Source organism: Simochromis diagramma, unplaced genomic scaffold (genome assembly GCF_900408965.1).
Source record: "Simochromis diagramma unplaced genomic scaffold, fSimDia1.1 OVJJ01000456.1, whole genome shotgun sequence".
Lineage (NCBI taxonomy): Eukaryota > Metazoa > Chordata > Actinopteri > Cichliformes > Cichlidae > Simochromis > Simochromis diagramma.
The window spans coordinates 1-20,937 of record NW_024387186.1 but is presented as its reverse complement, the minus strand read 5'-3'; the positions used below and the strand labels follow the sequence as shown (position 1 = coordinate 20,937).

General features: G+C 41.9%; 2 protein-coding genes and 1 long non-coding RNA gene across 5 annotated transcripts; 2 read left to right on the top strand and 1 right to left on the bottom strand.

Moving 5' to 3' along the window:
• Nucleotides 1-3,670: 3,670 nt before the first annotated feature.
• LOC120745057 (interferon-inducible GTPase 5-like) lies at nucleotides 3,671-7,824 on the bottom strand. Of its 2 annotated transcripts, XM_040049696.1 has the most exons (3): nucleotides 7,518-7,824; nucleotides 5,611-6,167; nucleotides 3,671-4,673 (listed from the first exon to the last, which is right to left on the bottom strand). In XM_040049696.1, exons 2-3 carry the CDS (start codon nucleotides 6,158-6,160, stop codon nucleotides 4,036-4,038), a joined length of 1,188 nt encoding a protein of 395 aa, XP_039905630.1. In that variant the 5' UTR covers nucleotides 6,161-6,167; nucleotides 7,518-7,824; the 3' UTR covers nucleotides 3,671-4,035. The 2 variants fall into 2 exon arrangements, with proteins under 2 accessions (XP_039905630.1, XP_039905631.1); XM_040049697.1 differs by lacking the exon at nucleotides 7,518-7,824 and having other exon boundaries at nucleotides 5,611-6,500.
• A 2,681-nt stretch (nucleotides 7,825-10,505) lies between these two features.
• LOC120745076 lies at nucleotides 10,506-12,239 on the top strand. 2 transcript variants are annotated; one of them, XR_005698552.1, is made up of 4 exons: nucleotides 10,506-11,395; nucleotides 11,565-11,708; nucleotides 11,806-11,953; nucleotides 12,070-12,239. It is a non-coding gene; the product is annotated as an uncharacterized LOC120745076 (long non-coding RNA). The 2 variants fall into 2 exon arrangements; XR_005698551.1 differs by having other exon boundaries at nucleotides 10,509-11,395; nucleotides 11,806-12,239.
• A 6,666-nt stretch (nucleotides 12,240-18,905) lies between these two features.
• On the top strand, nucleotides 18,906-20,931 carry LOC120745063 (interferon-inducible GTPase 5-like). The gene is given in 4 exon segments (XM_040049708.1): nucleotides 18,906-19,038; nucleotides 19,617-20,144; nucleotides 20,249-20,307; nucleotides 20,310-20,931. Coding segments are annotated over 3 exon segments (1,107 nt in total). The 5' UTR covers nucleotides 18,906-19,038; nucleotides 19,617-19,666; the 3' UTR covers nucleotides 20,880-20,931.
• Nucleotides 20,932-20,937: the final 6 nt, after the last annotated feature.

Below are 20,937 nucleotides of genomic sequence, written 5' to 3'. Positions count from 1 at the left end.
ATTCTTATTCTTTCTGTTCATAAAATTTAATTCATATACGTCTATTTCAAAGTCCACTCCTTTCCCCATATTAATCCACATCTCAGATACTGCAATCACACTGAATGGATGTGCAAATTTGCTTAAATATTCTCTTATTTTGTGAAAATTGGCATATAAACTTCTACTATTAAAGTGGATTATGGGCATTTTGCAGTCAGCCTTGACAGTTTAATTGAATTGTTCTTCAGTATAATAGCAGCAGGTGTTTCTGATGTTAAAAAAGTTCGATTCTGGATCAATGTCCTGCTCTGTGAAGTGTGTATTGTATTCCGTGTTTTGTGGTGAATTTAACTCCAGATTCTCATGATTAGCAATCCTCTGTGATAGCAGTGTATAATTCCCAGATGTTAAATTAGCTGATTGTTTCATGATTTAATATGTTGTGCTTTAGCTTCCGTTGTTATCTTCTGTTACCTGCTTTGATGAATGTAGATTGTTTGTTCAGCTCCTTGCATTTGTAGTCATGTGACTTGTTAATATTTTTCCAGATCCTGGATGCGTTTGATGACCAGCACTTTGGCTTCCTCTGGTGTGCCGTTGAGTTTAATAAATATTTTACAGTTTGCAGTCCAGGTATTTTGAATTTTACCCAGTTTCTTTAGGTGTCGTGCTTTCTTAGCCATGTCAGCGTTGTATTTGGTTAGATGGTCATTAATGTAGACGTTCGATCCCTTTAGTTTTCTCCCCTGCTTCAGCAGTGCATTCTTGTGTTTCCTGTTTACAAATCTTATGATGACAGCTGGTTTATCACTAGCGTTTCTCCTGGGCAAAGGGTGGCATGCCTCGATGTTATTACAGTCCAGGTCGATCCCTTTTGACTGCAAGAAACCAGCTACCTGTTGCTCTGCAGAGCTAACTACCAGTTCTCCATGCTCCTCTTTGCTGTCAGCAGTCACAGCCCGAGCATATGACCAGGGTTTTATGATGGTGATAAACAGAGTTCATAACTGTATTATTATTGTTGTAGCTCCTCACTGCGACCACTGGAGGGCAGTGAACACAATATACAGTCAACACAAACACCACAGAGCAGTTTCTGTTCCACACACCTCTGCTTATCACATGACATCATACATTCTGCATAACTCAGTATTTATTATGGTGGAAGCTACGGCATGGTAATATAATATAGCAAAACCAATTTCATTATTTGATCTGAAACCTGAAGAAAGTCTCACCCAAACTCCACCAACACATCCATTTTAACACCCGTGGAGACCGGCTACTCGACCACTGCTACACCTCTTTCCGGGATGCGTACAAAGCCCTCCCCCGCGCCCCATTCGGCCAATCAGATCACCGCTCCATCCTGCTCCTGCCCGCCTACAGGCAGAAGCTGAAACAGGAAGCTCCAACCCGGAGGGCGGTGCACTGTTGGACGGACCAATCGGAGTCTGCGCTGCGGGACTGTTTTGATCACGCAGACTGGGAAATGTTTCACGTGGCTGCTAGGGACATTGACGAGTACACAGACTCAGTCTGCGGATTTATCAGGAAATGCGTGGAAGATGTCGTCCCATCCAGAACAGTTAAATCCTTCCCAAATCAAAAACCCTGGATTAACGGAGATGTTCGCGCGGCACGGAGCACCGCCTTTGCCTCCGCGAACACATCGGACTACAAACACGCACATTACCAACTCCGGAAGACGATCAAAGCAGCCAAACGTGAGTACAGGGACAGGGTGGAGCAACAGTTTGACAACCCTCGGAGTATGTGGCAGGGACTAAACACGATCACAGACTTTAGAGGGAAAACCAGCACACCGCAGACCACGGCTTCTCTGTGTGAGGATCTAAACGTATTCTACGCTAGATTCGACACAGCGAACACCATGAGACCGGACAGTGTGCGCACCGCGGATGACGTCAGTGCGCACACTGTGTCTGAGGAGGATGTGCGGAGGTGCTTCAGGAAGGTGAACGCACGCAAAGCTACTGGTCCGGACGGGATTCCCGGCCGCGTCCTCAAGTCATGAGCGGCTCAGCTGGCTGGAGTGTTCACGCACATCTTCAACCTTTCCCTCTCTCTGTCTGTAGTCCCAGCCTGCTTCAAAATGGCCACCGTCGTCCCTGTACCCAAATCCTCCACCATCTCCTCATTGAACGACTGGCGACCTGTAGCCCTGACCCCCATCGTAAGCAAATGCTTCGAGAAGCTGGTCAGGGACTTCATCTGCTCTGCACTACCCGACTCACTGGACCCTCTACAGTTCGCATACCGCCACAACAGGTCCACTGATGATGCCATAGCCCTGACACTACACACTGCCCTGTCACACCTGGAGAAGAGAGACACGTATGTGAGGATGCTGTTTGTAGATTACAGCTCAGCATTCAATACCATCGTTCCCTCAAAGCTGGACAGGAAACTGCAGGATCTAGGACTGAGCAGCTCCCTCTGCAGCTGGATCCTTAGCTTCCTGTCTGACAGACGCCAAGTGGTCAGACTGGGCAGCATCACCTCATCCCCCATCACACTGAACACTGGTGCTCCACAGGGGTGTGTACTGAGCCCTCTCCTATACTCACTCTACACCTACGACTGCACAGCCACTAACAACTCCAACATCATTGTGAAGTTTGCGGACGACACTACAGTGGTGGGTCTTATCACCAATGGTGATGAGACGGCTTACAGGGAGGAGGTCAGCGCCCTGACCCACTGGTGTCAAGACAACCATCTCACCCTCAACGTCGCAAAGACAAAGGAGTTGATAGTGGACTTCCGGAGGTGCAGAGAAGTACACACCCCCATCACCATCAGCGGCGCTGCTGTGGAGAGAGTGAGCAGCTTCCGCTTCCTTGGTGTACATCTGGCTGAGGATCTTACATGGTCAGTACACACAAACAAAACAGTGAAGAAGGCGCAGCAGCGCCTCTTCTTTCTCAGGAGACTGAAAAGATTCGGCATGAGCCCCCGCATCCTCAGGACCTTCTATCACTGTGCCATTGAGAGCATCCTCACTGGATGCATCACCACCTGGTATGGCAACAGCACCGCCTACAACTGCAAAGCTCTCCAGCGAGTAGTGCGGTGCTCTGAACGGATAATTGGAGGTGAGCTTCCCTCCCTCCAAGACATCTACAGGAAGCGGTGCCTGAGGAAAGCGGGGAGGATCATCAAGGACTCCAGTCACCCCAGCCATAAACTGTTCAGACTACTTCCATCAGGAAGGAGGTTCTGCAGCATCCGGTCCCGTACCAGCAGACTGAGAGACAGCTTCTTCCACCAGGCCATCAGACTGCTGAACACGTCATAGACACCTCAGCTTCATTACTGGAACTTTAACATTATGCACTCCATACTGTACAGTAATGCCACTGTTTTGCACATATTCAACTCTGTATATTTTTATATTTTTTATTTATTGTTTACTCTATTTAATTTGTAAAATATGTGTACACACACACACACACACGTAGAAAAATATTTAGTAAACACATCCAGAAATGCATATACTATTATATATTGTACATTTATTAGTTTCAGATGTAGCCATTCTTGTATTTTGCTTGTTTACATTATTGTATTTTGCACAACTCTGTTGCTTGTGAAGCTCGCACACAAGAATTTCACTCACATGTGCTGTACCAATGTACCTGCACATGTGATGTGACAATAAAAGTGATTTGATTTGATTTGCACAAAATGTTGACATTAAAAATTAACCAAATAATTAAAAAGCATCACAGCATCAATCCAGTAGCTCTTCTCCACAGTACACAGTTTATTAAAAATAAGATCACACTTGTTTCTGTATTAATGTGATGAGGGGAAAACAGTTACTATGTTGTTTCTGCTCTGATGAGAGGAAATGAGTCTTGCTGAGGCATCTGATACACAGATCAGCTGTACAAAGATGCTTACTGTTCACTGAAGTCAGTCAAATTGAAATCAGTGAATGATTCTGTATTTGTTTAAAAAAAATATCAAAGCTTGTTTGAACACTGCAGCTTAAAATGTAACTAGTAGCTACTTTACTTTATAGTATCACACTGATATGTTCACACCCAGAGCTCTGTTAAACACCCTCTGAGCATCATCAGCAAGCTGGTTAAGGAAATAACTCAGAGTCAAGTAGGTTGTTGTAAAGGAGATGCCCATTGATGCTGCAGTTACAATTATGAAAATCTTTCTGGATACTTTCTCTGCTGCCATTAATGCAGCTATACCTGCAACTGAGATAAACATTTTCATGAAGAACTCTTTGGTTATTTTTTCTTTAGCCAGTTCTGACTTAATGACAGCACACAAATCATTGTATGACACACCTGAGCTGGCAGCAAGTTTCTCCAGAGACTGCTTATTAAGACCAAACCCAGCTACATAATCTGTGACAACTGAAAGCATCATGCTGAGATCAACATTAACAGAAAGCCCAGGAACTGGAACAGCTGCTACAGCTGCAGACAGAGTAGAGTAGTATTTTATTCTGGACTGAAAAGCTTCTTTCTTCTTGTTGATGATCTCCTCGTTGATGTTGGACATGGCACGCAGCAGAGCATCACTCTGGTGTGCAGGAAGTTCTCTCTCTAAGGTCTGTTGTAATTCAGAGAATTCATAAATGTGAGGCTCAAAGCTGGACACCAGGAAGACCTGTGGAGACTCAAAACCTTCTTTCTGAAGACCTGTGTTATAAAAGATAAAAAACAAAAAAGGCTCAGAGTTTAACTTTACTAACTTAATAAACAAAGAATGATGTTCACACTTGTTTGCACTGAGGTATAAAGAAGAGAGAATGAAAATAAAAATGTATTTAAACAAATACAAGGTAAGACAGAGTTCTGTGAAGGTTCTCAGTCATCCAGGTCATGGTACTCTTAGGAGCTTGGTAAGAAAAAGGGTATGGACTTCTTTAGGTTTCTTGAAGATGTTTCATCTGAGAAGCTTTTTCAGGGCAAATTGATGGAGAGTCCCAGATTGTTATGCCTTATTGGAAATGTCCCTAAGAGGGTCGCTGACCCACTAATTTAGAGAATTCATAATAGTGAGGCTCTAAGCTGCACACCAGGAAAACATGTGAAGACTTGGTGTCTACATCTGAGTCCTGTTTTACAGAAAATACATGTTAACATGAGGGGGAAAAAAATCAAACTAAGTTCTGAATATTTTTCCATCCATCCATCCATCCATTCGCTTCCGCTTATCCTTTTCAGGGTCGCGGGGGGCGCTGGAGCCTATCCCAGCTGTCATAGGGCAAAAGGCGGGGTACACCCTGGACAGGTCGCCAGTCTGTCGCAGGGCCAACACACAGGGACAGACAACCATTCACACTCACATTCACACCTAGTGGCAATTTGGATTATCCAATTAACCTATCCCCACAAGCTGCATGTCTTTGGACGGTGGGAGGAAGCCGGAGTACCCGGAGAGAACCCACGCAAACACGGGGAGAACATGCAAACTCCACACAGAAAGACCCCAGCCTGATGGTAGAATTGAACTCAGGACCTTCTTGCTGTGAGGCAACAGTGCTAACCACCGTGCCACCATGCTGAATATTTTAAAATAGTAAATTCACAAAGTGATGTTACTTCGGTAAAAATGATTAGATAAGAAACTCACCTTGAACAGAGTCGTCTCTGATTTTTCTAAGAGTCTCCTCTTTACTGAAGTCTTTCTTTCTTTCCTCATCACGTATGTTGTTGTCGATCTTTGACCAAACAAAGTAGAACTTTTTCTTCATCTTCTGAATCTCCTTTGCAAGTTTCACGTCATTTTCTCTGAAGCGATCAGCTGAGACGATGATGAAGAAGTCAAACTTCTCAAATCCAACAAGCTCCAGGTACTTATCAGCCGGAAACTTGGTGGTGCCGATTCCAGGAAGATCCCATAAAGTAACATTGGGATAGTTTGGATGGAGGTACTCTGTGACCTCTGAGGTGGTTTCTGTAACACCAGTGGGTGCAGCGCCCTGATCTTCATCACCAATGCTCTTTATGCCTCTTAAGGCACTAACAAAGGCGGATTTACCAGATTTAGATTCTCCTGTGATGGCGATTTTTAGTGGAATCTTATCTGCTTCTTTTAAATATCTTTGAATCTTTTCTACTGCAGCTGCAGCAGTGTCATTGTTCATCAGATCATTTTTAACTGAAGCAAGTACAGCCTCCATGTGGACCCTTAAATAAAAGAAAAAGCAGTTAGAATCACTGCACTCTCATCTCTGAATACAAATGATATCATAAATCCTTCATCACCATATAATCTTGAAAGTTTCTTCTTCTTTGTTTCCAGCTGCTCTGTCACATTTTCAGACTCACAGGCAAAGAAAGTATCAAACAAATCAAACATGACACTCTGAATTTAAACAGCTGATCTTTGATTTCTTCCAGAAACTGATCAGTGGAGCAGAAACTCAGTCCTAACTCACACTTTACATTCATATTTATATTTAAATGGAGACCAGAGAGCATGAGACCATGAATCTGTGTGTTTGACCTCATATATGTGGTTACCCCAGTGTGTATGGATTGCAAGGAGTGACAAAATTAATTAAATACGCCTTTATGTTTCATTAACATATTAAAATTGGAATTAATTCATTATTTAAATTTATTTAATGAATTAAATGCTCATTCATGTCATTTAGAACATTTAAATGATTTATTTCCAATGTTATTTAATGAATTTAATTATATACATTTAATTTTATAATGATTAATTATTGACACATTTAACTATTTAATGACGTATTTTATTTAATTTATTATGTCACTCCTGGCCCTTCATAAGTGTGAGCCTCCTGATGTGATGGAAAGGTACTGTATGTGTACTGTGACGCCCCCTGAGGAAGCTGACCAGAAATCTGAAGATTTTCACTTGATTAATAAATATTTTTCAAGTTATTTCAAAAGAAACAGAATGTTTGATGTGACACTAGGGTTTCCAACTGTCCCGTTTTAACCGGGACATCCTGTAAAATGAGCAAAACTGGTTCGTCCTTATTCCACCAATTGTCACATATATTGACCGTTACACGCAATGTCACAGTGCATATTTACACTATGCTCAGCTGGTTGTGCATTGTGCTTCTGGTATGCCAGTGTGTCCCTTATTTAATAATTTAACAGTTGGAAATCCTATGTGTGCAGAGTCAGTCCAAGGACAATCAGTTAGTGCTTGTGTTTCTCTACACATTTATAAAGATTACTACAAACGCGCAAGATTTTGCTACAGTAATAAGAGCCCCATGGTTCGCGTCACTCTCATTGTTGTGTGAAAAGCTAAGATCCGTAACAGGTGTGCAGGTGTTTTCTTTGACCGATCGCGGAAGTCGTCCACGTAGAGTCGAGTATGACTGCAGAGATTCACAGCTCACAAACTCAAAAACCAAAACAAAGAAACCCAACAAAAACTGTAGCACCGATGTGTTCAGATTAAGGAAAGGTGAAAAAAAAAACACCACAGGCTGAAATTTGAGTGAATTTAATTTTGCAGACAGAAAGTTTGATACAGTGGTGGAGGTTTACCTACGTGTGACGATGTTGGAGCGATGATGAGTGCAGAATGCAGCAGTAGTGCAGCCTTGTATTCGTGGTGGGCGGAGTTATCCAGACGTCGATCGTACCAGTGCCAACGCTCGTATTGGTATCGGATAGATAGTAACACGATAGGACTGTTTATCTCCTGTAAACTCACTTCTTTGCTCCCGGAAGCATGCCTGTGGAAACGCCTCCTCTCAAGCAGGACCGCAGTCAAGCCAGCCGCCTCTTTTCCGCCGCATTAATTTTTTTGCGCTTCTACACCGCCCTTTACGGCAGCGCCTTTTCTCCTTATTTCCCGATCAAAAGCATAGACCCGCGCACAAGTACACGCGCGCGCGCACTCACACATGCACGCCCTCGCATACTACGCCAGCAGAGTGAAGCTGACCCCCCACCCACTTGAAACATAAAGGCAAATAAGCGGAGCGGTTAGTGCTACGTTTGTGATGATTTGTGCAGGTAAAATGAGCGTTTGTGCTGCTACAGTAGGCCTATCTGAGATATAACGATTTTAATTCTTACGGCCTACGCTGTATAACACCAGTGTCTGTGGCAGTGAGTTTCAGCAGCTGTGGAGTTTTGCTCTTTTATAGAAGACTGTCCACTTTTCTTAGGCTTGCTGCATATTAAGTTTTATTAGTTTACACTTTATGTGACAAACCTCAGCATGCCCATAATTGTGTGTGTATGTCTAATGATGTATGCTGGGTGTTTCGTTTAGACAGGTGGAGAGAGTGTGGAAACATCACTTGTTTGTAAATAGAAAGAGAGAGAAAAAAAAAGTGTGGTGAGAGGCTCCATAAGTCTGACTATGTGTGTGAATATTCACTAATATGAACAAGCGTGGCTTGTGTTATGTGTCCTGCAAGTCTGTGCGTGCTGTGAGGCTGTTGTGAATGTGCTGCCGTTGAGCGGATGTGTTTGCGTGATCGTGGTGTGAAAATATGGAGAAATAGAGGGTGTTGTTTGTAGGTGAGTGGGGAAGTAGGTGATCACAGCAGTGAAAGACAAGAGAAAGAAAGAAACCACATGAACTGTGAGCAACAACAAAAAAAAAAGAAACGAAACGGAAACATTCCAATTAAAGTAATGACGGAGGGTGACGGTGTTATATCTGCTATGACATCATATTGATATTACTAGGTTAAACCCATGTTAAAGGAGAAAGTGTGAATGAATAAGAAAAGAGTGTAGCGGGTTCTTATCTGGGGTGCAGTCAATATAACCACGGTGTGGTGCCGGGGTCGCGGTACAGCTGTCCGTCCACGTAGAGCCGGTCCACGGCGATGACAGCACGGGAGCCTTTCTGGATGAAGCTACGTCGAACTGGGAACAGGACCTTGCATCGTTCCAGGATCTCTTTGGGGAACTGGTCGTTCACGCTGAAGTCCGTTCCTTTCAGCTCTCTGCCGCGACTCTTCACCTGTTCCTTCTGTTTGAATTGACCGAATTTGGCCACAATAGGCTGTGGTCTCCCGGTCCGCGACCTCACGCCCCCCAAGCGATGCACTCTATCGAAGTCGATGTTCTTTACGGTGTCCTCCGGCAGCTTCAGGTGGATTTTAATGAAGCTTTTCACCGTTGCCTCCGCGTCCTCTCCGGCAGATTCTGGAATACCAGAGAACACAAGATTATCTCTCATGCTACGGGCTTGTAGATCGATAACGGACTCTTTTATTTTTTTATTTTCAATGTTTAGCTGGGTCACGTTATCGGTGAGAGATTTGACCGACTCCCGTAGCGTGGCATTTTCAGCGGCAAGCGTTTCCACCTGCTGCTGGCTGAATTCCAGGGATTCTCTCAGAGATTTAAATTTCCGGTGTAAAATCTCCACCAGGGACAGCCTCGCATCGAAACTGGACAATCGCTTGTCGATTGACTCCAGGATGTCTGCGATGTCTTTGCCGGCAGGCGATGTTGTACCGGGGGAGTCTGCCGGGCGACATCTCTTCGATGACGGCGTCTCAATTTTGGCCGGGGAGGATGCACTCTGGGCCTTCTTCATTACTAAATCTTGAAAACAGCGGTCGATGTAATCTTGGAGAGCGTCTAAACTCTCCCCTCCCCGTTGTCCTCCAGGGTGTTAGAGATGATAGGACAGATGTTGTTAGTTATATGACAATTGATTAGTATATTTGGTAATACTGAAGCTTGAAAAACCTTTGTTAAACTCTATGCTACCATTTGCTTTTTTTCCCGCCAAATCTCCGGCGTCTGACATCACCTACAACATGGGTCGCTTACCTTACTCGTCACTTCCGTCACTAAAGTGTAAACTTTAGTAACACAATTTATTCAGCGGAAAGGTCGATATTTCTTTTGTTACCAGTGCAGAAATGTACACAAGGTAGGCTGAAGTTTTTATTTTTTCTGTGGCAAAACTGAGTTTCATGTGAAGTGATTCACGTATACCTAAATTATTATTATTTTTTACATACCCAGTTGGCCTCTGATTTTGTTTTGAATTATATATGTTCATTATTATTAATGCAGCTGTCTCAGAAAAAATGAAGTGTTTGCTTTGATAGGTTGTTACCTGCGTGTAGAAAACTGAATATTCAACAGCACCTAGGCGAGGGATCTTCAACCTGCGGCTCTAAAGCAACATGTGGCTCTCTGGCCCCTCCACTGTGGCTCTTATAAGACCAAGTAAGTCATTTTTTTTATTATAAAGACAACAAGAAAGGGTTCTGTTAACAGTTTGTTTTTTTTATGAAATATCTGCATTGACTATTCACTGAATGTACAAGGGTTTTAAAACTGATTTAATGTTTCTTAGCTTCAAATCTGTTTGCTGTAATTTTCAAGTTGGTTGCCCATCTTTCCTAATTTTCAATTTTTATGGAAAGGACTCACTTAGCTGGCTCCATTTTAACAAATACTTTTTTCCGTTATAAAGCTTTGATGATTCATTTTCTTATAAAATCTAAAAATAAACATTTTTATTTACATTTCCATAGTTTACACGATACAACAACTCATTTTCTAGATATTTATAGGCTCTTTCTTTTTTTAGGCTCTAGACAGGTTTTGTAGCAGCAGGGGCAAAAGGGGCCCTTTGAACTGAAAAGGATGCTGACCCCTGACTTAAGCCACGAGGTCAACACAAAACAAATACAGAAAAATTATTGACAGAAAAATGGAACGATTACTTTCAAGGCTACAGGTGAAGGTGAATGGGTGTGTAAAAGCAAATATACATCAGACTGACAAAGAAAAGAGTGTTAAAAGATTTTTAATTTAGGACTTTAACTTTATATGCAAAACTGAACTTACTGATAACACACACTAGCCATTTGAACACATGTAACTGTAATGAACCAAATAAAACAGAAAAATGCAGGCAGCACTCATTATACTGTGTATAACACAGCATGGGGTTGTATTTTTTTCTTTTCAGATGCTCCTGTCACTCCATTTCCCAGGTCATCATAACACTCCCACACACATGGAGCTCTCCTGCAGTATGCAGTGTAATGCCCCAAACCATCAGTGGTCACCTTTCCATGGAAAGCAATTAATGCCCTCAAAGTGAACAACTTTCCTTGGAGAACCAGGTTGGAGGGACATTCATTCAGTGGAAATTCTGTTTGGTTTGCAAGGTCAGTATCAATCCACACGATATCTCCAATGTTGTAGCTGTGAGTAACTGTCCCTGCACAGAGCTCATTTCCTGTGGTGCTGTCTTCTGTTTTGAATTCTGATGGACACAGAGATGGATTGGAGAGTGGCCTGAGGCAGGTAGACTCAGGTAGGCCAAGTCCTGCTTCCACAGCCGTGCCAAGATGAGCCATACCAGACTCTTTGAGGACAGAGATGGCAGGAGAAATAAATGGCACTTCCCTTGTCATCCCTTTGCTGAGGTAGCAGTGCTTTGAAGAGCAGTGTTTGGTAAAATAAACACTTGAGATGTTCCTCATTGTCTTAGCAATTACAGTGGAGATATTGCACTGAGCATCGATTTGGATCGCACCAGACCTCAAGGAGACAGCTTCAAACATTACACTAAGCAGCTCTGCTCTCCTTCTGTAGGTTTGTTGGGTCACACCATCTGTGGCAATGGCTTTCACCAGCTGCAGGACTGGGTTTTCACTGTCTTTCAGAACAGCATTTTGAAATGTGGAGCTGTCACAGAAGGCACAACATAAGCACTGAAAAAATGCATCAAATGCACAGGTATTGAGCACAGAGATTGTCGATTCCCCTAATCTAATAGGCTGATGGAGGTTTCCATTTTTGAATAATCCCACTTTCACTCTTTTGGCCCTAAAAGTTTCATCTGCATGGAGCCATTCGGTACATGAAGAGAGGTAGGAAGTCCTCTTCCTTTTTTTGGGTGGAACAGCTAGGCCCCTCCAGTTCTCAACTGCATCCCCATCAGCCGGAAGAATGTTTGTGGCAGCATCAGATCCCACAAATGGGTGAGCATCCATTTTTATTTTGTCTTCTGCACTGTGAGTCGTCATGGATCCAGAATTGGCATCTGTGACTTTCAGTGATCCCACTGTTGCCTCATCTTTGACCTTTTCTTTTGCAGAACAAATCCGCATATTTCCCTCGATGAAGGAAAGATGACGAGCAATGAAACGATCGACTCGAACAGGCAAGTTTTCATGTTTGAAAAGGCCATGTTTTATGTTTTTGAACTCAGCTTCAACAGTGGCTGAACTTGCTGTGATGCTGGTGCTTTGGAAGAGAGGGACCATTATTCCTTTCCAGAGTGGCAAGTAACTTGCCAGTCTTATTATATGAGGAATAATCTCAGGGAGAAAGTGAATATTATCTCTATCTATCTATGCTGCAGCAAGTGACCTGCTCTCCTCACATATTTCTGTTACCCACTGTCATAGGTCAGTCTGGATCTCATCCACTGAATCCACTCTCTCACTTTTCTCCGTCTGTTCATCTGGAATGATGATGGAGTCTTGAGCAATTTGGGCTTTCAAGTATTTCTTGCACCTTTCTGAAGGAAGAGGGGCTCCAGAACTGTCATCACCTTCTGCCTCACTGAGGGCCACAACAGTGATAGCATGTAGGAGCTGTTTTGCATGGTCCAAACATTGAGACTGAAGAAGTTTTGCTAATGACCTGACAATGAAATCTTTAACACGATGTGTTTTCTTCTTCAGGCAGTCCCACTGGCATATCATCTTGATGCAGTGCGCAACATCAACCCTGATAAAACAAGGGGGGAGTTTGGCAGACTGGGTTCTGTGGGATTATAATATTATTTTATGCCATGTTAGACCCCTAATTAAAGATTGTGAATTATTATGTAGTTTTAGTTTGCATTATTCTCCTGAATTAGAAGAAGGTGATAACTATTGCATTTGTTAAACTGATTTGCATTACATTAGACTGCTGATTTATTGTGAATGAATGATATTGTTTTATGATGCATTATACTGCTGAGTTATAAGAAATACTGTTCGCAGAAAGTCATCGCCTTATTTGTCTGATTAGAAGAGAACAGAACATACTGGAGTTTTCTGCCCCATCTCAGCAGGAGCAGATAAACAGGGAGCCAAGGTCGTAGCTTAGGCGCTGTGTGAGAGAAAGAATGTGAATGTTTAGGCTTTTATGATTAGGTGGGGGCCACTAGAGGCTATAAGAGTTTGATCAATGCTCCACCATTTTGAGATCTGATGCTGTCTGCGTACGGTGTCCATCTCCCACGCGTGTGATCATTAAAATCATCGTTTGACTCAACCCGGCCGGACCAGTGTTGTTATTGTGGTTTTTCCTCTTGTATCCATCCCCAATATTTGAATCCGTAACAGTTCCAAGAAGGACATGAAAGCATTCATTAAGGTAGGACTTCAGATCAGGATGAGAAGTGAAAGCCTTGACCAGAGCTCCCAGAGAAAAGTCACTCACAGCTTCCTTTGGCACAGGTGCACCTGCACGAATCCATTCTGTCAACCAGTTTGCGATGGCATTAACATCATGTTTCTCTGACAGCATTTGCACCACTGGGACACTGGGGCAATTGTTTTCTTTCAGAATACCCTGATAAAGGAAGATATGGCCAGATTTGCCATTTGGTCTCAGCAGTTTTTTCACAACTGAACCGGTTGCATCAAAACACACAGTTGGGGGAGATTTTTTTGACAATGTCTTATAAACATGCATCTGTGTTTGACTCCAGTAGTGACAGAAAAACCTGTCCATTCCAATATCTCGGATGCTACCACTGTGAGGAACACTATATTTTAACAATTGCAGAGATGCAATGGGGTCCTTATCTCCTAATTCCAAGTCTTTTCTCTCTTGTTTGGCTTTTCGCAGAGTGGCCAAATTTGGAAGGTGGCTTGGCTCAGGATCTCCAACATCCATCAGATCTGCTGCCCTCGCTGACCTCCATACAGCTGGTTCCATTCTACCCTCACACAGCTCTTTAGCGATCTGTTCATGCAGGTTTCCAGACATGAACCGCTTGGAGTGGCCAGTGTGCAGGGAGAGATCTGTATTTCTCATGAAACACTGGAGCACCATTGGACTATTAATTGCTGGCTGTCTGTCACATGACATTTCTAACTGGCCATGACACTCTTTACAGTCGCCTCTGATGTCCAGATAATTATTGTTGACAGTTGGATGGACCTTTGCTCTACGGAACACAAGTGTACATGTATTTTTGATCTTCTTCCATATAAGATCGTTGATGATATGAGTCCAAGTGCCAGGTTTCAAAATTGTGTATTCCCTTTTTTGGGTAGGAGAAAACTTGTCATTGTATTCAACCTTTTCAGGAATAAATTTAACCCAGTCCTCAAAAGGGACTTCTAGTTCAAAAGCTTGACAGTTTTCTTGTCCAGGAGAAATGCAACGTGAATCTAACTCTCCTTCACTATTACTTTCCTGATCACTGATTTCCAAAGCTGACCAGATGTTGTGTCTATTTAGCTTCACAAAAGTGTACAGGGCCATTGCTGACATCTTGTCTTCTAGCTGCTGACTCAGCTCTTTCCAGACTGATGCAGCTGGAGTGGCTATTTTGCCATTTTGGACTATGGCCTCTTTTGAATTGCAAAGAACTGCAAAAGTGGGAATCTTGTCTACAGATGGCTTTCGAGGCATCTAAATAAAAACAAAACAAAACACTATGATTATGATGGAGCAAAACGTGATTTCTGACCTATATATACAGCCAGGAGCAACACCCCCCCCCCAGTTCTCCACCAATCTACACTTTCATATTTTGTGTAATTATTGTTTTTAAGATGGCGCTATTGAATTTGTGAGTTTATTAAATTGAGTCTGAGTATTTAACACATGTACTGTACAGCACTTTAGTCCAGTGTGCTACATGTTTTTAAAGTGCTTTAGAAACTTTTTTCCTGGACATTTTTGAAAATGTTTAACATTGAAAAAAAATCCTTTTGATCCAGACAGTTAGCTATATCATGTATTAACTCAGTAACTAAAGCCTCAGTATTTTAAATGTAAGCTTACCTTGTTCAGAAATCAGATGTAACACACTGTTCTAAGAATCCTTCAGACACAGTAATGCCAAATAATCGTTTTTTTCTGCCAGAAAATCTGTATTTGATGCAAAAGACTGCTAGCTTGTTCGTTTCTCAAAAAGTGTTCATGGGAGTGTAAAGTGTTCAAATGTAGTTTTCAATAAAGTTTTTTTAATCCACTCTAAAAAAATAAATACTCAAGCACTTGCATCGTGGTTTTATGAACAAAAAGTGATTGAAGTAAAGAAATTGAAGTTAAAAAAAAATACACTCATTACAAATTTAGCTGATTAAATACAACAAGAGGGTTTTTTTAACAGAACTTTATTGAACAAGTGAACACAAAGTGAAAGGTAATTTGAAAAAGACATTTTTCAGCAGTAACACCATAACAGAATATCTCATATCATAGCAGCACAAACGCTCATTTTACCTGCACAAATCTGCAAAAACGTAGCACTAACCGCTCCACCTATTTGCCTTTACGTTTCAAGTGGGTGGGGGGTCAGCTTCACTCTGCTCTTTGGGACAGCCCAATACAGCTATCGGGAAAGTCTGGTTGCATATTCAAAAATTCATTAAAACTCATTCTTGATAGTTGATGTCCAACTTTCAACACAATCCTCCTCCTGGACACCTACTGTACCTCTGTGCCAAGTTTCATCTCAATCCGCTGCATCAATAATTGTTTAATATTAATGGATCAAAAATGCTGCTGAGAGAGTCATGACAGGGACTATAAAGAGACAGCATATTTCAACCATATTTTCTTGTCTTCACCAGGGTGCTTTGATTCATTTTGGGGGTGCTGAAGCAAAAAACCTGTGTTTTCCTGGTTAAGAGTTTGTTCTTAGGTTTAGTTCAGTGTCTAGTCTGTGGTGGTTATGCTTCCTGTTTTACTTTGAAGGTCCGTGTCTCATGTTAGTGTGTCCAGTGTTACTCTCCCCTGTGTTGTCATTATGTTTCATTCGAGTCAGCTGTGTCCTCATGTGTCGCCACTTCTCCTGATCACCTCGTGTGTATTTAAGTCCTCAGTCTTCCTGTGTTCATCGTTGTGTTGTCTGTGTTTCCTCCTTTCATGCATTTATAGTTCTCATAGTTCCTCTGTAGGCTCACTTTTTCCCCAGTGTAGTTTTTCAGTTAGCTCTCTCCCATGTTTGCCTTCGTTTGAGTTGTATTCATGTTTCAGCCACAATAAAGGCTCGCTTTTGGTTTGCAACTCAAGTTCCGTCTCCTTGCCTCTGTCTGCTTCTGGGTCCGCCTCCACTCGTTCTGCCCCACAGACCGTGACAGGGACAAGATAACACGCAACATGTTTTTAAAACTTTAAGCACTTATCTCCAAAAGTTGATTCTGGACGTAGCGTTTTGTGGGAGAAACGTTTCATCATCATCCAAGTGACGTCTTCAGTCTCAGCTGACTGCAGGTTTCAATCTTATAAACAGTACATTTGCATAATGACTGAAAACAGCCCACTGAAGGAACGATGGGCTGGGAGGTCAGTTCCTTAATCTTAATTATGCAAATTCTCGTGACCATTGATCAACAACCACTGAAAACCTGTGTTTTCCAAAACACACATTGGTCTCTTTTCTCTCTTAACATAACATCTCATGTTACTTTTATCTCAGTACTGTCTTTTTCTCACAGTTTCATCATCCTTACTTCAAAGCTTCACTTTATTCTCAAGAATTTAGTTTTACCACTACTGAGCCAATTTGATAGTTAAGATCATCAATTCAGCGAACAGATAATTTAAAATTCAGCCAATCTGCACAAATTTGCTTTTTGAACAGGTTTGTGCCTACCTTTAAATCTCTTTAGACCGGTCTTCTGTTCGCTTCATATCAGATCCAGCCTTCGGCCGCATTTGTTCTTTCTGTCACACCAAATATTAACCCCGATTCTTTTGTCCCCATGATAGAACAGAGAAAACCGACTCATAGTGTGTTAAAACATTTATATTTCTTTTTATTCTATCATCTTCCGGAAGAGAGAGACCCCTGCACAGCTCAAATGCCAGTTGCAGATCTCTAGCATTAGAAGCCAAAATGTGTATCATATAGGTGTTATTTTGGTCCTTTACACAACTCCTCCTGACCCGACTTGGGGTGGGGGGGTGGGGGTGGGGTGTGTGTCGTAGTTCTGCTTTTTCTGTCTGGTTTCCTGTTCTTAATATATTGCCTCTGCAGCTCTGCACTTCCTGTATATTAGTCTGGCTGAGCACTTTGTTTATGAGTCAAAGCTGGCCTTTCTTTATACAGGCCTTTATTATTAAAGTACATAAAACAATATAATCAGAAAATAAGCACTAAGAATATATATTTATTCTTTAACAGCTCCCCCTTTTTAACTCATATAATTTTATGAGTTAACCTAATTAACTGACTCCCTCATTAACCTTAACTTAGAGCTACTGTTCCTAAAATGCCTCAGTCCACTGAAGACAGATGGTGATAAGGAACTGCAGGAGGAACTATCATGGAAGAACAGGCTCCAAAAAGGATGGAAAATAGAAGAAGTGGCTAACCTCAAGTAAAAAGACAGCACAGATTTTCTGATCCACAGAGGCAGGAGTCTACCAAGGCACCAGGACCAAAGATGCAAAGGTGCCATGGAGACTATCCAGGACAAATAAACAGGATGTAAAATGCAAGCTAGGACAGCGTACACTGAGAGGCACCACCAAGTGGCTGGGATAGTGTAGAAGAACATCTGTGTCACATATGGACTGGAAGCACCCAAGTCCTGATGGGAGACTCTACCAAAGATGGATAAGGACAACAGGGCTGAGCACCTCTGGGGCTTCTAGTTCCATACAGACAAGCAGGTGCTGCAGAACCAACCAGATAAAAGGCAAATGCTAACAAACGGCAGTGGCTGTGAGTCCCAGAAACACAAGCAGGGAAATCAAAGCAGGCATGAAGCTCAAAAGGGCTGAAACTCATTATATCCTAATAGTAAATACAAACCGAACTGTAGAGGCCTGCTGGGAAATCAGGAAGTTCTATCAGAAATAACAAAGTCCTTAAAATGAGGATGCAGTAATTATTTTCACTTGCTGGAACAGATTTTCTAATTGTGTTTACTTCGGGTATCTGTTAGTGTCCAATAATACTGTAATATAGTGTCTGAGAAGATGTGCCTGATACAGCAAACACTCACGTATTCATTCATTATATCAGTGAGATAAGCCATGGAAATGTGAGCCTGAAGCTCTCTTAACACTCAGACTTACAACTCTAATGTTAAAGGTTATTTAACTGCTGTTTCAGTCGAATCATTTCATTTTTCATATCATCTAATGACTACGATCATTTCAAATCCAGCTGATAAAAGTAATAAATCTGTGAGAGGAATTAAAGAATCAATGGACAGAAGTCATATGGAAGAAGACGTTCATGGTTATTGAATAATATTCTATTAAATACTGATGTCATCAGAGAGTGTAGCTCTCACACGTATTAATGTCCTGAGAGGCATTAATATATGTGAGCAGATATGAAAGAGTGACGGATCAGAGCACATATGCAGTAATAGATCCGTCCAAATATATTTTGCCTTAATGAAATATTATTGTCATGGGATACAAACATTATACGATACGTGCACTTATTTAAAAGTTCCTTTACAGTTCTCTCCTGCAGAAGGAGCAGTGTGTAAAGACTTTGTGCTCTGCTGTGAATGCAAGTGTGATCTATACTTAAATCAGCTGGTTTACAGTCAGTGCTGTGACCCACACAAAGACACATTGCCTGGTTTGATCACTGGTTGAGGTCATAATCTAGAATATGAAAAACATAAACATTTCTTTACTCAGCAGCGTGTAGAGAAACACAAACAAATGAGAAGGTCATTTGTTTGAGCAGGGATCAGCTGATCCCTGCTCAAACAAATGACCACAGCTCTGTGGTCAAACCAGTTTGACTGCTGTTTTTCACAGGGTGTGGTTAGAGATATTTACCCTCCACCAGCTCATCTATCATCAGACTGACTGCTTCATGCAGAACTTTTCATCACTCCAACAGCTCAGCACGCAGGTAAACATTTGATTAAATGAGTTCTGTCTATAAAGTTAAATTCACTCAAATTCCAACGAGTGAACCTCTTCAGTCACCTGTTCTTTACCTTTTGCATGCTGGTGTTAAGTTGTTGGTGTTTCATAGTTTTGCCCTTTCTGTCTTTCGAGCAGCAGCTCTCCAGTCATACTTCTCTCTGTAAAGACTTGTTTATGTTCTGTGAGTGAGCCAAGTGGAAATGTATGTGTGTTTTCAAGACTTTAATTTTTGCAAGCAGCAGGTGAATCAGAGCACAGAGCCAAAGACTCAAAAATTGTTTGTTCTTTTTAGATAATTTTCTAAGCACAGTCATTATTGAATCCTTATTCATAGCTAATTTAAACACTTACTGATTCTCCTTAGACTGACTCTAATGCCAAAGAAATCAAAGATTAGCTGCTTAAATTCTGAGTTTTATGTTTGATCTGTTTGATAATTTCTTTGTCTTGAGTCTGACATTGTGAAGAAACTTTCAAGATTATTTGATGATGCTGGATTTTTATAGTCTGTATTCAGAGATGAGAGTGCAGTGAATATAACAACTTTTCCTTTTATTTAAGAGTCCACATAGAGCCTTTATCTGCTTCAGTTAGAAAGGATCTGATGAACAATGATACTTCTGCAGCAGCAGCGAGAAGAAACACGTGATATTCCACTACGTATTGCCATCACAGGAGAATCTGGTTCTGGTAAATCGACATTTGTTAACGCTGTCAGAGGACTACGTAATGGAGATGAAGGAGCCGCTCCTACTGGTGCTGTAGAACACTCAAAGGAACCTATGCCATACTTCCATCCAGGCTATCCCAATGTCACTTTATGGGATCTTCCTGGTGTTGGCACCATGAAGTATCCGGCTCATAAGTACTTGGAACTTGTTAAATTTGACAGGTTTGACTTCTTCATCATCGTCTCAGACACTGGTTGCAGAGAAAATGATGTGAAACTCGCTCAGGAGATTCAGAAGATAAACAAAAAGTGCTACTTTGTTCGCTCAAAGATTGACCACTTTATGCGTGATGAGAGAAGAAATGAAGACTTCAGTGCAGAGAGGAGTCTTAGAGAAATGAGGGAAAACTGTGTTCAAGGTGAGTTTCTGTTTTGTTAAGTAAACACTTTATTATCCCAAAGTTGGGACTTATTTACTTTAATTGTGAAAACTGTGCTTGCTTTATGTTTCTTTATCACACAGGTCTTCGAGAACAAGGCATCATGTCTCCACAGGTCTTCCTGGTGTCCAGCTTTGAGTTCCAAACCTTTACGACTTCTCTCTCTTACAGCAGACCTTAGACAGAGACCTTCCTAAATACAAGAGGGACACTCTGCTGTTCATCATGCCCAACATCAACCCAGAGATCATCATCAAGAAGAAAAAAGCTTTTCAGTCCAGAATAAAATACTGGGCTGGTTTGTCTGGAACTGTAGCAGCTGTTCCAGTTCCTGGCCTTTCTGTTGCTGTTGATATTGGGTTGATGGTTAGAGTTGTCAAAGGTTATGTAACTGATTTCAGTCTTGATAAGTCATCACTGGAAAAACTTGCTGAGAGAACAAATGTGCAGCATGCTGATCTTTGCGCTGTTGTCAGGTCACCACTGGCTGGAGTAGAAATAACTCCAGAGCTCCTCACGAGGGTGTTGACCCAACTAGCATGCATAGCTGCATTTATGACAGCAGAAGAAAGTGTTAGATGGATTCCAGTAGTCGGACTTGTAGCATCAGCCTGTCTCTCTTTTGCTGTAACCTACAAAGCTCTGAATTCTTTCCTCGACACACTTGCTGATGATGCTCAGAGGGTTTTTGAAAAGGCTCTGGGTCTGAACTAGTAAGTAAATGATAATGTGATCCTGTGTTCAGTCTACAATGCATGCTGTTGTTGAGCCG